Source organism: Eulemur rufifrons, chromosome 19, assembly GCF_041146395.1.
Source record: "Eulemur rufifrons isolate Redbay chromosome 19, OSU_ERuf_1, whole genome shotgun sequence".
NCBI classification, from domain to species: domain Eukaryota; kingdom Metazoa; phylum Chordata; class Mammalia; order Primates; family Lemuridae; genus Eulemur; species Eulemur rufifrons.
This window is the reverse complement of record NC_091001.1, coordinates 57316497-57332603: the sequence shown is the minus strand read 5'-3', so window position 1 is coordinate 57332603 and position 16107 is coordinate 57316497. Positions and strand designations below refer to the sequence as shown.

Genomic DNA, 16107 nt, shown 5'->3' with positions numbered 1-16107 from the left:
CCCTCTCCCTCCTAGGCCCCCAAGAAGGCCCTGCCCAGCTTTCCTCCCCTCTGTTCCCCGACACTGGGCAGCAGGGGCCCTCACTCAGGGCAGACAGTGTCTTCAGGCCCTGGCCCCTCAGAGCTGTTAAGGCACAATAGCCCAGCTTGGGCCCTGGTCATTTGAAATGCACCCCCCACCCCTTGTCTGCCTTGGATAGATGTCTTGGGCTTTGCAGCTGTCCCCATTTATCTCCAGCCCCCATAGAATTACCTGCACACCTGTGTCCTACCCTGGAAGTTGAAGAGGGGAGAGGTGGCTGAGAAAATGAGGAAGGCATGACAAAGTACGTAAGCCCTCAAGATGGGGAGTCAGAGAGGCCTGGGCTGGAATCCAGGCTCAGCTACCTGCTGGCTCTGAACCCTAGTAAGCTGTTGGCTCCTCTCCACACAACAGGGTTAATAACAGTCCCCACCCCTCAGGGTCACTGTGCAGCTTGAAGGAGTTGGGCCTGTGAGTCACTTAGCACAGCAAGGGTTCAAAGAACCAGCTGACAGGAAGAGGCTCCACAGTGTGCACCGGGCCCGGCTGGGGTTGGGGATTTGCTAGTCCACCCAGCAGCCTTTCTTCCAGATACCCCTGCAGGAAACATGCAGCAGAGAAACTCAGGCATGCCCCAACCTCCTTCTTCTGGCTCTGCACAGGGACCACCCGGGCGAGTGAGGGAGGTGGAGAGGCAGAGCCCAGGCCATGGTTGGTGGCGGCTGTCGGGCTCTGGGTGTCATGGCAGCCCTTCCCCAGAGCCAGTCCTGGCACAGCTGGGGTTAGTCCCTGCATCCTTGATTGGGGCACCGGGGTCCCTAAGGGGGCAAAAACTGGTTCTTGGAAGAGTGAAAACATTTTAGATATTACAATGGTTTGTGGTACTCTAAAGCTCAACCCTACCTGACAAATCTTATTCCTTAGGATTTAATTTCTCTCATTAGAAAGAAATGAAATGAAATATTAGTTTAATAAAGTGAGTGTAAATCAGATTCAATTTTCTCCTGGGGGGAGAGGGGCATAATGCAAAAAAGGTTGAGAGATATCAGAGTAGTCTGTCTTCAGACCCTCTTGATGTCCTTCCCAGGTCCCTCCTGCTGCCTCATTCCGTATCCTTCCTTCTCCTTGGGCTTTTGGAGATATTTGGTGGCGCTGACCAATCCAGTTCAGTTCAGTACCTTGCCCTGACCCTCCCTTGGCTCCTGTGACTTTGCCATGCAGTTCCCCGCCAGCCTATGGCTCTCCAATTCCTTCTGCTGTCCCCACACTCGGAGCTCTCTTTGTCCCTACTGCTTCCTCCATGGGCCCCACCCTGCAGCCCAGCCCCAAACTCTGCCAAGTCTCTCTTCTTCAGCAGCTCACTGGCCCTCTCCATCTGGATTCTTCCTGCCACTCGGACATAATATGCCTGGCACACATCCTCCTTCCTCCAGGAAGCCCTCCCTGTTTACCCCAGCTCGGTACTTCCCCTTCTACAGCATTTAGCTGGAATCATTTGACATTAAAGAATACAACTGACCCTCGAACAACATGGGTTTGAACTGCGTGGATCTACTTATATGTGGATATTTTTCAACCAAATGGAGGAATGCAGAACCCATGTATATGGAGGGCTGACTCTTTGAACACACAGTTCTACAGGACAGACTTTGGGATTTGAATATGTGCAGATTTTGGTATCAGTGGGGGTCACTGGAACCAATCTCCTGCATATACCACAGGGGGGACGACTGTATATGTCCTTGTTTTATTGTCTCATGGTCTCATGGATGACTGTTCTGTCTTCCCACTTGGATTTTAATTTCTTTGAGGATAAAGACAAAGTCATAAGGTTCTATTTGCTCCTTAGCGTCCAACACAGTTCTGGACACCAAGGAAGGCAGGCGGTGGGTCTCCGTGGAGCAGGAAGCTCTCTGGCAGAACTCAAGGTGCAAGGTGGGCTTCCCACCAGGAGGGCTGCCCAGCCTGGGCCCAAGCAGACTGCAGTGAGAAGCCACCCTGGTCCCTCCCGGGGCTCCGCCTCACCCCCCTCTGGGGCTCTGCCTTACCTGGCCGACTCCTTCCACTCCATCTGGTCCCCGTCGTGCTGCAGAGTGTCCATCTCTGTGAAGAGGGTGGGGTTGGGAGCCTCATCTTCCTCCCCCAGGATGTCCTGGAGCTGCTCAGCAGCTGGAGACCCTGCAAAAGGAGGGCCCAGGGTCTGCCGGTGCCCCGTGGAAGGCGGGAGGGCCACCGCAAGGCCAACAGAAATGGAGCAGGAGCAAGTGCGAGGGAAAAGTATTTCCTAACTCAGTAAAGTGAAGTCCAGCTCCTGGGCGAAGCACTCACAGCACTGCAGGATGGATGTAGGAGACATACTCTTTGAGACAAAAGAGATGAATGGGTTTTGTCTGCACTCAGGCTCCAGGGTCTTGTAGCTGGCAGTGAAGAAGGACGGAAAGTGGCCGAGCCAGGGCAGCAGCAAGACCCAGGAGCAGAATAGAAAACTGAAGTGAGAAACACTCTGGCCCAACCTCAGCATAACTGGCCCAGAGGGATCGTTTTTCCCACTCGGCCCCAAACCAGCCAACTCCCAACACTGGCCCTGGCCCAGTGTGCCAGATGTGCCCACCTTCTTCCCGGGCATGGTGGCAGCCTGTTTCCTGAGCTCCCAGCCTGGTTTCCAACTGCCCACTGGAAGTCACCTCCTAGGTGTCTCCCAAGCACCTCAAAACTCAGCATCCCAACCCTGAACACCATTCCCCAAACGTGCCTCTCCTGTGTTCATTCATTCTTTCTTTCACTCAATATTTAATGCATGCCTACTATGTGCCAAGCACTGCTCTAGGTATTGGAAAACAAAGCTGTGAGGAAGACCTATGTGTCATTGCACTCTTGAGCATATGTTCTAGTGACAGAGACAGACAATAAACAAGTAAACAAATCCATAAACCACCATTCGGGTAATGATCTGTGCTCTGAAATAAGCAAAAGGACCAGTAGATAGAGAGAGCATGATCACCAAAGGCCTCTCTGAGGAGGGGGCAGTCTCATCCTGAGAGATGAGAATGAGCCACTTCTGCGTGTCTGGAAAAAGAGTGCTCTGAGTGCTCCAGACACCCCACAGGGTGAACTTGCTGGTCAGTGTGTCTGGAGCATGGAGAGCAAGGGGCAGAGAAGGATGACATGACGTCAAAGTGGTGACCAATGCCATGGCTAAAGGTGGGCAGGCTGGACACCCTGGAGTCATCCTTACCTCCCCTCCATATTGGAAATTTTCAAGAACCCATTCCCTCCTCCCAGCCCCGTTGCCCTGGTCTGGTCCAGTCTCTCATCCACTATCTCCTGGGTCTCACCAAGGCTTCTTCTTCCTCCAGCCTCTCTGTTTCCTCAGTTTATCATTCCCTTCTGTTCTCACTTATTACTCCATGAACCCTCAGTGGTCGGTAATTTCAGCTGCTCTTTTTTTCATCACACCCTCCACTCTTTTTCCCCTGGACATCCCAGTGAGACCAGCCAGGCAACGCCCAACAGGAATTCACTGGCCCTGTCTTCCTGCAGGTGTGTCTGAAGGAGGCAGTGTGGTGGGATCAGAGTGCACAATGGACTTCCAATGCAGCCAGACACGGGTGTGCATGTCAGGGCGGCCACTTCTCCATGAGTGAACTCAGTCTGAGTGAACAGGGCCATTGGGAGGAGCAAGTCAGGGAGGAAGAGTAAACAGCTGACTCAGGGCTTGGAATGCAACGGTGCTTAATCTGCCTCACCACCAAGTCCCGCACCCAGGCTGGGAGCCCCGCTGTGGAAAGCCACCCAGCTGTGAAAGTAGAGAGTTTCTCCCTTCAGCCTCAAGTGCAGCAACCTTCCACTCCTCCTGGTCCCTGCCCTTCCCCATGTTCCTCAAAGCCATTCCCAACCTTTGCTCCTCTCTTCAAGTGTCTTGAGCCATCTACCTCACTTCATCAAGAAAATAAAGGCCTCCTGGCATGAAATCCATCAAGGTCCTCTCATTTAGTCCTTTGGTGTCCTCATCCCTGTTGCCGCCCATCTTTGAACAAAAGGAATCCCTTCTCCAGCCCAGTCCCTGGTCCCATCCATGCCCCTCTACTCCTTCTGATCCATATTTCACCAGCTAGCTTTTCCTCACCTGGATACTCAACTTCCCTCTTCCACCCTCTCTCTCAGCCCAGAAACAGCCCTTCCAGTCCCCGAACGCCCTCCCACGACCCTGCCCATCTCCCGAGCTCTCTCCTCCCCTTTGTTCTTCCTTTGCCCACCTTCCTAACAGAGTGGTCTCTGCCTCCACTCCCTCCCTGCTCGATCACTTCCCAACCCCCTGCAACTCGTTCCGCCCCCACCACGCTAAGGACATTGACTAAGGCAGAGATTTCAAGCTGGCAGCTCAAAGAGGAGTTTAATCCAGCCCTCACAGAGTATAAAAGTTTTCTGAAATTGTTGCTAAGATAAAGAATTGTGATATTTCTTACAAAAATCCAGATCTCTAACTGTTTGTGAAAATTCTGGTGCTCTGATCACTGGGCCCACATTCCTGCTTGGCGACAGTCAGCTAGAGCCAGTGGGACGCCTTCTTAGGAGGGCACATGCTTTTTAGGTTGCCACCGTCCCACTTCCTACTATTACCCTGCTACTCTCTATTGCTACGCAGCCTAGTTCACGGCCCCTGCCTTCAGATCTCGCTTGTTGTCTTAATGTCAAGTCAAGAAGCTAATAAAATCAATCAAACCAACAGCACTGTGAAGCTACGGTCTGGCTTATCTCTCTGGGACATCAGTGGTGCTGATCCCTCAGAACTGAAACGTTACTCTTGGCTCTCACAACATGGCACTTCCTTGAAGTTTTTCCTGCCTCTTTGAAGATTCCCTCTCAATATCCCTCCCTAGCTCCTCTTGCCTGGCTAACACTTAAGTATTGATCTAGGGTTCCTCCTTGGTCTTCTCTCCTCTCTTTCCACACTCTTCCCGAGCGAGCCTGTGTTCTTTGTGTCCTGTAATGAGGTCACCCTCTTGTCCAGGCAATACACCCATGAGTACTGGGCATTGCAACTGCCAGTGGGACTGCTCCACCTGGGAGTTCTGCAGCCTTCTCAAGTCAACCTCAACAGATCAAAAACAGCAACCCTGCTCTCTGTTTTGCACCCTGTAGCACCCCTAGCTACCCAGCCATCCGGACAAGAAACGCGCGATTCACTCCTGAAGCTCCTCTCTCACAATCCCTGTCCAGCTGGCCGCTACATCCTTCATTTGCTCCCTACCCGTTGTTTAGCTCTCTCCCCTTTTCCCACCCATCTCCGCCACCCTGGTTCAGGCTCCGCCTCTCCCGCTCCTGCCACTGCCACAGCCACCCACTGCCACCCCATCGTCCCCATTCCCCATGCAGCAGCAGAGTTTGCTTTTAAAACATTTCACACCTGTTCACGTGGTGGACTCCTGGGAGTCATGGTGCTCTTTGAACAGCACCAGAAAATATTGTGCACGTGGGTCGCAAATACTTTTACTAGTAGGAAATACTATTAATTTATGTGTAGTTCAATGGACCTTTTATTTAAATGGATTGTATTTCTGAATTTTTCTAATACTTTTATATCTTTTTCATTGGCTTATTGGTTGCTGACATTTGCTTACAGACACTGAATGTTTAAGGAAATTTTGTAGAAGTAAAACCAACAATTGAGTAAATAATCTTATTTTTTCTTTAAATTGAGAAGGCTATGACTGCTTGATTCTGAGGGGCCACACCAATCCTCTGTGGGATCAGAGCTCAATAACTACTCTTTTAAAATGCAGATTTGCCAGCCTGGGCAACAGAGCGGGACCCTCATCTCTACAAAATATTTTAAAAATTAGCCAGGTACGGTGATTCATGCCTATAGTCCCAGCTATTCACTCAGGAGGCTGAGGCAGGAGGATCGCTTAAGCCCTGGAGTTAGAGGCTGCAGTGAGCTATAATCTGTCCACTGCACTCCAGCCTGGGCAACAGAGTGAGATCTTGTCTCTAAAAATAAAAATAAAATAAAATGCAGATTTGACCTTGTTACTCTACAGGTGAAAAACTTTCAAATGCTTTCTATTGCCTAAAGTCTAGGGTCAGTGACATGGCTCAAAATATCCCTTGTGACCTGGACCTAACGCAGCATTCTGGGTTCTGGCATGTCCCTCACCAGCCACCCACCCTGCAAGGCAGACCACATGCGGTTCTCTGATGAGGAGGGCATGCCTCTCCCTGGGCCCTGTGCCTACCATTCCATAGGTCTGAATCCCCTTCCCCCTCCAAGGCCAGGTAAGGAGGCAAATAAATGCAATAGCCACGGAGAGAGGAGACAGGGCAGAGAGCAGGGGCCTGAACCAGCCCTGCGGGGCATTACCTGCTCCCTGGAATAGCTGAGCGCTGGGGTCCCCGGCTATCGGCGCTGCCTCTGGCCCCAGCCTGCTTCTGCTGCTGCCGTCCTGGCTGCTGCTGCCACAAGTCCTCGTCCAACACAACAAACTCACTTTTGTTTCCAGTTAAGCACCAGGGGAGGTGTGGGGAGAGGAGAAGGGGTGGGGGAGAGAGAGAGCAGGAGAGAAGGAATGTGTGACAGACTGGGGCGGTGGAGAGGGAAGGCTACATGTAGAGGGGATAGAGATGTGGTGTGAGAGAGATTGTGCAAAATTGTGTGTGTGAGAGAGCAAAACCATAGTGAGAGTGAGCGGAAGACACTGTGAGTGTGAGAGAGGGGGGAGAGAGGAGAGAGAGAGAAGTCAGGTGTGCTGGAGAGAGAAGGCCGGTGGCTCCAGCAGGCAGCAGGGTCTCCCTCGCGGCAGGGACGGTGGCAGCTGAGGACCTGTGAGAGGACTGGCCAGACTGCCCCTTTACCCCCTCCTGCCTGGGATCCCCGGCTATTGGCACTGCCTTGCTGCGTGCGGGGGGCTCTAGGAGAGCCCAGGGCCCTCTCCTCAGGCCCCTTTATGAAGGCAGAGGTAGGATTTGCCCTGAGACTCCCTGGGGTCTCCTTTGAGCCTTCACAGCAGGTGGGCTGGCTGGAAAGTGGCCTGGCAGGGCCACGTCCTTCCCTCCACACAGCCCCACCAGGGTGGAGGTAGGGTTGTTGGAGGGGGGTGTTGGCTGTGGGGTCTCACATTTCGCAGCAAGCAATGGCAGGTCAGTAATGTGCCATGTAGCTGGTTTCTCTCCTTCCCTGACTTTAAACCCAAAGTCCTGATCCTCTTCCTGCTCATCCACACCTAAGAAAAGTGCCAAGTGTCAGCACTCTGGGTGTTTTCTGAGAGCCTGTGGACAGTGGGACCTGGTCACCTCAGGGTGTGTGGTGAACCCACTGGGGAATTATTTTCCTCTTCTGAGAAACTCCTAATCTCCTGGGTTTGGTTCAAGAAGTGCTTACCGAGTACTTAGAATGTGCCAAGGTTGATTAGAGGTCACTGAGTGGCAGCTGTTCCAAGGAGCTACAAGCCCTGAATTCACGACGTCTTAGAGCTGGGAGGGAGCTTAGTGATGGTCCAGTCCAAGCCCCTCATTTCACGGTTGAGAAAACCAAGACCTGGGTTACTCATGGAAGGTCCCCAGGTTAGCAGAGCCCGGGGAGGGCCGACAGCTCCTGACATCCTCCCCCTGTTGCCCCATCGGCTGGCTCCACGGGTCACACTTTCCTACCCGAGGCTCGAGGATCAAGGATGCTCATTTTCAAGCTGAGAAAACAGAAGCAGAGGGTCAGGGGCTCCAAGGAAACACCAGGATCACATGGACCCCTGCAGAGGGCATTCCTGGAGTCCTCGGCTCTGTGGACTCCTCAGCAGGGCAGGGCAGCGAGTGGCCGGCCCCGGCTGCGGGTCGCAGGCCCTGCAGCTCATGTTCACTGTGGCTGAGGTCGACCCAGCTCTTGCTGAGCAGCCACAGCAGGCCACACCTGTGGGTGGCCTCAACTCCCAAAGACAGATTGCCCAGGACGCCAGGTAGACTCTGCTTATTCATGAGGTGCTTTAGCCGTGCAGACCTGGGCTCAGCTCCCGACTCTGCTGACGACTGCAGTGGGACGTCGGCGCGGCTTCAAGCTCTCTGACCCTTGGTTTCCTCATCTACGAGGTGGGAGTGATCACACCTGCCTTACTGGATTGTGGCTGGCACAGTGCTTGGGGTACACCAGTCGCTCAGTACGTGATATTGCTATTACTGTTGTTGCCAGCAGGTGTGACACTTCCTCCCTTACTACTGGTCATCCAGTCACCAGCCTGTCCCCTCCAAACAGTCCAAGGGCTCAATCTTTCTCAGCTTCCAAACCTGAGCTCCTCCCGGGCCTCTCCCCCCGGCCCCTCCCCTCTCTCTGCCCCACCCTCCTGCCCACAGAAGGGACAGTTCACCACACACTGGGCTATCGGATCAGGGTTTCTCTGGGGCTTGTCAGAAGTTAATCCGCAGAAGGAGAAATGCCTCAGGTGCTAGCCCCTCTGTTCAACAGCGACCAGCAAGTCACATAGTAGGACTGGAGTCGACGGCAGCTGCAGGGAGAGACCAGCCTCAGGAGGCACAGCATGGCAGCACCCGGCCGTGCTCCTGCTGGGTGGGGACTGACCGGTTGTCAGGTGAGCGAAGCACAAAATGATCTAGTGGACTGCAAACCGGAAGCAGTGTGGACCGCAACTCTTGGTGAAGACCCGGGAGGCATTTGTGACCCTGGGGACGGCAGCAGCAGGACTGGGTCCTGTGGTCATCAGCACCAGGCAAGTCCTTTCAGAGATTCTCTCCCTTGTAGGCTCCCCACTGAATTGTGGACAGTCAGCTTTGCGAGGTCAGTCCGGCCGATGCGGAGTTCACAGCAGGGCACCCAATGCATACTATCCGGGCATCCGACTGGTCAGCTCCCAGCGGGACCAGCCTCAGCAAGAAGGGGGCCAAGAACAAGGAAATGGGGCTGGGGCTGGAGCCGAGGGAGCCTCTGAGTACCGGGGAGTGGGAGATGGAACCTGAGGGTGCCAAAGTCATTCTTGCCGATTGTGTGAAGTGGGTCTTTGAGAGGGGACCCCAAGTCCTAGTTTCACAGGCGATGAAGTTCATGGGCTGCACACAAACCCCAAATGTGCTCTCTGAGAGAGGAAGAGGAGAGGATCTGCCATTTGTTGTGTTTATGGGAACCCCTCCTGCAGTAGGTGGCTTTGGAATGTCTGCCCAGACCATGTCCCCCACGCCCACAAGGAAGACCCCCTGGCAACCATATTTATGTAACATGAGCCGGGCCCCTGGGCCTTTCGTGGTGGTCTCTGGGAGAGAGAACATGTAAGCTGGAAGCAGCGCACAGGGAGGCAGACAGGGCTGCGCTGCAGAGAGAGAGCAAGCAGACCAGAGGGAGGCAGCGGGGGAGGCCCGCAGACCCAGAGAGCGGACCGGAGGGTGCTGCGCCCACCACTTGAGCCTGGCTTTTCGTTCTGCTTTGGGACTGTGAGAAACTCCTTTGCTCTTTTTTTTTTTTTTTTTTTTTGAGACAGTCTCACTCTGTTGTCCAGAGTGCCGTGGCGTCAGCCTAGCTCACAGCAACCTCAAACTCCTGGGCTCAAGCGATCCTCCTGCCTCAGCCTCCTGAGTAGCTAGGACTACAGGCATGTGCCACAATGCCTGGCTAATTTTTTCTATTTTTAGTAGAGATGGGGTCTCATTCTTGCTCAGGCCAGTCTGGAACTCCTAAGCTCAAGCCATCCTGGATCCTCCCACCCCAGCTTACAGGCATGAGCCACCACCACATGCAACGTCCCCCCCCCACACCCCACAAGCGGAATCTTGATCCTGCCTCCTTCCTCTTACAGAGGCCAGTGGGGAGGGGGAAGGGAGAGAAGGAAACTTCCAGGCCTCTTTCAGTTCTATGCTTCAAAAGGGCTAGACTTAGGGAGAGTCCCTGTGTTTAGTTCAACACATTATGTGTCTTTAGTTGTGTGAAAACAGGCCCTGAGCCAAGGTGAGTGGCAGGGACAGAGGAAAACTGATGTGCCAGATGAAGTGGGGGAGGGAGTGTGTGTGCTGGGGACAGCTGAGGACGGGAGTGCAGAAGCTGAGCAGTGGAAAGATGGAAGGAGACTTGGGGGAGACAGTGAGGGTGGTTGGGGATGGGAGGCTGGGACTGCAGAGGAAGCTGGCCAGAGAATTTACAAGAACAGAGGTACCTAATATCTCATTTAAAAAATTGTATATCTCTGCAAGGTAACCGCCTCCCGCCTCAGGGTTCTGAACCTTCTACAAAGCCTGCTGTTCACACATGTGCCTTAAATGACCAATGTTGAGGAAACGACAGGACAGAACTCACGCCTGAGCTGGCCCAGAGGTGAAAGCAGAGGACAGATACGGACGGTGAGCGAGACCAAGAGCATTGGTCTGCAGGGGCTTGGAGCCAGAGCAACACAGAGACCAGAAGCCTCTGGAAATCCACAGACATTTAGGCAAAGGCATGGACCTCCCCCAGAACATGGGGGAGGAGGCTGGAGTCCATTTTAGTCCTTTTAGCCACGTGGGGTGTTACCCGCATTCTCCAGAGCATCCCCCTCCTGCCTGGACCCCCAGCAGTAAGGTTCCCCCGAACGCGGCCCTCAGGGAACTCACGAGTCCTGCTGATGAGATCCACGCTGCTGTCCCGGCTGCTGGCCTGGCTGCCTGGGCCAGTCAGCTCCTGCTGTGGCTTGTCCGGCCGCAGGCCCCAGCGGACGTTTTGCAGGCCTGAAAGATGTCCCTTCTGGTCACTTTTTCTTTGCGGGTAACTGGGAACTGGAAACCCAATGTGGATAGAAGGGCAGTCTGTGGGCACAGCACAAAAGAGGGAGGAGGCAGAGTTACTGAAAATTGACATTTTTTCCATCATAGCCACCAGTTACAGAAATGGGGCCCCAGAAACAAAATGGAAGACACGGGGTGCTGGGCTGGGCCACTGCCCAAGGCATGGGGTGGACAGAATTCCGTTTCTGAACCAACTCAACAGTTGTTGGAAGGGATACCATCGACACTGTAATTAGAAATCTGTTGGAATGAGCAGAACTCTCATCTCCCCAGTCTTGCTTGTCCAGAGCAGTGATTACTAGATATGGCTTGTGACACATGGCCCAGGAGACAGTCCCTCGGTGGGTCACAGATGTAGCTCAAAATACCAAGTCCTATCTGTTATGGGAAAGGCGTATGCATTTCCACTGAGTGCCATTTTTACTAACAATAGCACTCACCAGAAAACTACTTATCAGAAAAATGAGTTATTAGGAGTTTCTTAAAGCTGAATTTATAAAATAAAATTTTCAAGAACTAGAGTTACCAAGAACCCTAATTCAGAATTCCACTAAAAAGCCTGGTATGTAATCCTGGGTAACATACGAAGCCCCACTGGTCTGTGCTCACAGAGGCAGCTGGAATGTCCTCAGCTCTCAGGAAGGACACTGTTACCAGTTTAACATGTGTCGTCTACAGTAGACCAACAATTTTTTAAATAATTGATATATTTCCTAGTACATTTTAGATTTACAGAATAATTGAGCAGATAGTTCGTAGAGTTCAATGTACCTCTCCCCACTCCACTCCTACAGTCTCCCATTATTAACATCTTGCATTAGCGGTACATTTGTTACAGGTGATGAACCAATATTGATACATTATTATTAACTATAGTCTATAGTTTACATTAAGGTTCACTCTTCCTGTTCTATAGCTACTTCCATGGGTTTTGACAAATACATAATAACATGCATCAACAATTACTGTATCACATAGAACAGTTTCACTACCCTAAATAGCTTCTGTGTTTCATCTATTCATCCCTCTCCTTCCTTCCCCTGACCACTTTTTACTTACTAGACCCATAATTTTGCCTTTTCCAAAATGTCATAGAATTGGAATCATGAAGTATGACGCCCTTTTCATACTGGCTCTTTCAATTAGCAATATGCATTTAAGTTTCCTCCATGTGTTTTCATGGCTTAATAGCTCATTTCTTTTCATCTCTGAATAAATGCCATTGTATGGTTGTACCATAGTTTGTTTATCCACGCTCCTCTTTTAGAGGCTTTCGGTTTTTGGTGATTATGAATAAAGGAGCTATAAACATTCATATGCAGGCTTCTACGTGGACATGATTTTCAACTCAACTGGGTAAATACCTAGGAACACCATTGCTGGTTCGGATAGCAAGACTGTGTTTAGCTTTGTAAGAAACTGCTAAACTGTCTTCCAAAATGATTATACCATTTACATTCTCACCAGCAATGGAAGAATATTTCTGTTGCTCTGCGTCCTCCTCAGCATTTGGTTTTGTCAGGGTTTTTTTTTTTTTTTTTTTGAGACAGAGTCTCACTCTGTTGCCCAGGCTAGAGTGAGTGCCGTGGCGTCAGCCTAGCTCACAGAAACCTCAAACTCCTGGGCTTAAGTGATCCTCCTGCCTCAGCCTCCCGAGTAGCTGGGACTACAGGCATGCGCCACCATGCCCAGCTAATTTTTTCTATATATATGTTTAGTTGGCCAGATAATTTCTTTCTATTTTTAGTAGAGACGGGGTCTCGCTGTTGCTCAGGTTGGTCTTGAACTCCTGAGCTCAAACGGTCTGCCCGCCTCGGCCTCCCAGAGTGCTAGGATTACAGGCGTGAGCCACCGCGCCCAGCCTAGAATTTTCATTTTTATCTAGTCCAAAATATTTTAAAATTTCTCTTAAGATTTCTTCTTTGACTTGTGTGTTACTTAGAAGTATATTGTTTAGTCGCTAAATATTTTGGGATTTTCTAGTTATTTTCCTTTTTTATTTTTATTGAGGTTTTTTTTTTCTTCTAGATTCGGAGGTATAAGTGTAGTTTTGTTACATGGATATATTATGTAGTGGTAAAGTCTGGGGTTTTAGTGTAGCCATCACTCAAATAGAGTACATTGTACCCACTAAGTAAGTTCTCATCTCTCGTGCCCCCCACCCACCCACCTTTCTGAGTCTCCAGTGTCTATTATTCCATTCTCTATGTTCATGTGTACACATAAGTTAGTTACCATTTATAAGTGTTAACATGTGGTATTTGGCTTCCAGTTTCTGAGTTATTTCACTTAAGATAATGGCCTCCAGTTTCATGTCACTGCGAAAGACATGATTTCATTCTTTTTTATGGTTGAGTAGTATTCTATGGTGTATATATACCACATTTTCTTTATCCAATCATCCATTTATGGACACTTAGGTTGATTCCATTTCTTAGCTATTGTGAATAGTGATGCAATAAACATACAAGTGCAGGTATCTTTTTGATGTAATGATTTCTTTTCCTTTTGGTAGATACCCAGTAGTGGGATCGCTGGATCAAATTGGTAGCTGTATTTTTAGTTCTTTGAGAAATCTCCATATTGGTTTTTGTTTGGTTGGTTTTTATTTGTTTGTTTGTTTTTGGTGGTGTGTTTTTTTTTTGTTTGTTATTTTTTTTGAGATAGGGTCTCACTTTGTTGCCCAAGCTAGAGTGCAGTGGCATCACCACAGCTCACTGTAACCTCAAACTCCTGGGCTCAAGTGATCCTCCTGCCTCAGCCTCCTGAGTAGGTGGAACTATAGGCATGCACTACCATGCATATTCACACTCAGATAATTTAAATTTTTTTTTTTTAGAGATGGGGTCTCGTTATATTACTCAGGCTGGTTTTGGACTCCTGTGCTCATATGATCCTCCCACTTCGGCCTCTCAAAATGTTAGGATTACAGGTGTGAACCATTGTGCCCAACTCCATACTGTTTTCCATAGAGGTTGTACTAATCTACATTTCCACCAACAGTGTATAAGTGTTCCCTTTTTTCTGCATCCTGGCCAGCATCTGTTTTTTTTTTGTTGTTGTTGTTTGTTTGTTTTTTGGGGTTTTTTTTTTGTTGTTGTTGTTTTACTTTTTAATAATAGTCATTCTGACTGGTGTAAGATGGTGTTTCATTGTGATTTTAATTTGCATTTCTCTGATGATTAGTGATGTTGAGCACTTTTTTCATATATTTATTGGCCATTTGTGTGTCTCTTTAAAAAAAAATGTCTCATGCTCATTGTTCACTTTTTAATGAGTTATTTTGTTGTTGTTATTGTTGAGTCGTTTGAGTTCCTTGTAGATTCCGGACTTTAGTCTTTTGTCAGATGCATAGTTTGCAATCCAGCTACCTTTCTGTTACTGATTTCTTTTTTTTTTTTTTTTTTTGAGACAGAGTCTCACTCTGTTGCCCAGGCTAGAGTGAGTGCCATGGCGTTAGCCTAGCTCACAGCAACCTCAAACTCCTGGACTCAAGTGATCCTACTGCCTCAGCCTCCCGAGTAGCTGGGACTACAGGCATGCGCCACCATGCCTGGCTAATTTTTTCTATATATATATTTAGCTGTCTATATAATTTCTTTCTATTTTTAGTAGAGATGGGGTCTCGCTCTTGCTCAGGCTGGTCTCGAACTTCTGAGCTCAAACGATCCGCCCACCTCGGCCTCCCAGAGTGCTAGGATTACAGGCGTGAGCCACCGCGCCCGGCCTTCTGTTACTGATTTCTAGTTTAATTCCATTGTGGTGCTAGAATATACTTTGTGTGACTTATATTCTTTTCAGTTTGTTCAGATGTGTTTTATGGCCCAGGATGTGGTCTCTATCTTGGTGAATGTCCCATATGAGCTTGAGAAGAATGCGCATTCTGCTGTTGTTGGATGAAATAGTCTATTAATGTCAATTAAATCCAGTTGAGTAATGTGTTGTTCAGTTCAACTATGTCTTTACTGATTTTTCTGCCTGCTGGACCTGTCAGTTACTGATAGATGAGCATTAAAGTCAACTATAATTGTTGATTTGTCCATTCTTCTTGCAGTTCTGTCAGTTTTTGACTCCTGTATTTTACTGATCTGTCATTAGGTGTGTACATGTTAAGGATTATTATGTTTTCCTGGAGAATTGACCCCTTTATCATTATGTAATGCCCCCACTTAGCCCAGTAAAAGAGTTTTTTTTTGTTCTGAATTATTCTTTATTTGAAATTAAGATAGCTATTCCTACTTTCTTTTGATTAGTGTCAGCATGATATATCTTTCTCTATTCCTTTAGTTTTAATCTATGTCTTTATATTTAATGGGGTTTTCTCATCATACAATTGGGTCTTGTTTTTTGATCCACTCTGACACCTTCTGTCTTTTAATTGATATATTTAGACTATTCATATTTAAAGTGATGATTGATATCATTGTATCAATATTGACCAAGTTTGCAATTGTTTCGTGTTCATTGCTTTTGTTCTTTGTTTTCTTTCTTTTTTTTTTTTTTTAGAGATGGGATCTCACTATGCTGTCCAGGCTAGCTTCAAACTCCTGGGCTCAAACAATCCTCCTGCCTCAACCTCCCCAGTAGCTGGGATTACAGGCTTGTGCCACCGTGCCCAGCTCCTCGTTGGTTTTAACTGAGCATTTTATATGATTCCGTTTTCTTTCCTCTCTTAGCATATCAATTATACTTCTTAAAAAACATTCTTCTAGTGGTTGCCCTAGAGTTTGCAATATACATTTACAACTAATCTAAGTCCACTTGAAATAACAACATATTGTTTCTTGAATAATGCAGGTACCTTATAACACAGTATAAGGTGTTACTCACAATTTCTCCCTCCCATACCTTATAACATTGCTTCTATTAATCTCACTTATCTATACGGTAGTATCACCCAATACATTGTTGCTATTATTACTCTGAACAGTTACATGCTAAATTAGATAGGAATAATAAGAATAGAGATTATATTTTATCTTTATGTATTCCTTCTCTTATGTTCTTTCTTTCTGTACGCATGACTTTTGACCTGTATCATTTTCCGTCTCTCTGAAGAACTTCTTTTAACATTTCTTGCAAGGCAGGTCTACTGGCAACAAATTCTCTCAGTTTTTGTTTGTCTGAGAAAGTCTTTATTTCTCCTTCACTTTTGAAGGACAATTTCATTGGATAAAAAGTTTTAAGTTGGTGGCTTTTTTCTTTTTTCAACCAATTAAATATTTCACTTCACCATCTTCTTGTTTGCATGGTTTCTGACAAGAAGTCTGATGTAATTCTTGCCCTTGTTCCTCTGTAAATGTGGTGTTTTTGTTTGTTTATTTTGTTTATTTGTTTTTG

General features: G+C 48.6%; 1 protein-coding gene across 1 annotated transcript in view; it reads right to left on the bottom strand.

Annotated features, from left to right (window-relative positions):
• SLC4A5 (solute carrier family 4 member 5) overlaps positions 1-16107 on the bottom strand; it is a 69079-nt gene that overhangs the window by 52352 nt on the left and 620 nt on the right. Inside the window, exons 2-3 of the mRNA XM_069494425.1 lie at positions 10597-10788; positions 2070-2199 (exon numbers count right to left, since the gene is read on the bottom strand). Coding sequence (XP_069350526.1) covers positions 2070-2199; positions 10597-10788 — 322 coding nt within the window. The remainder of the gene's footprint in view (positions 1-2069; positions 2200-10596; positions 10789-16107) is intronic.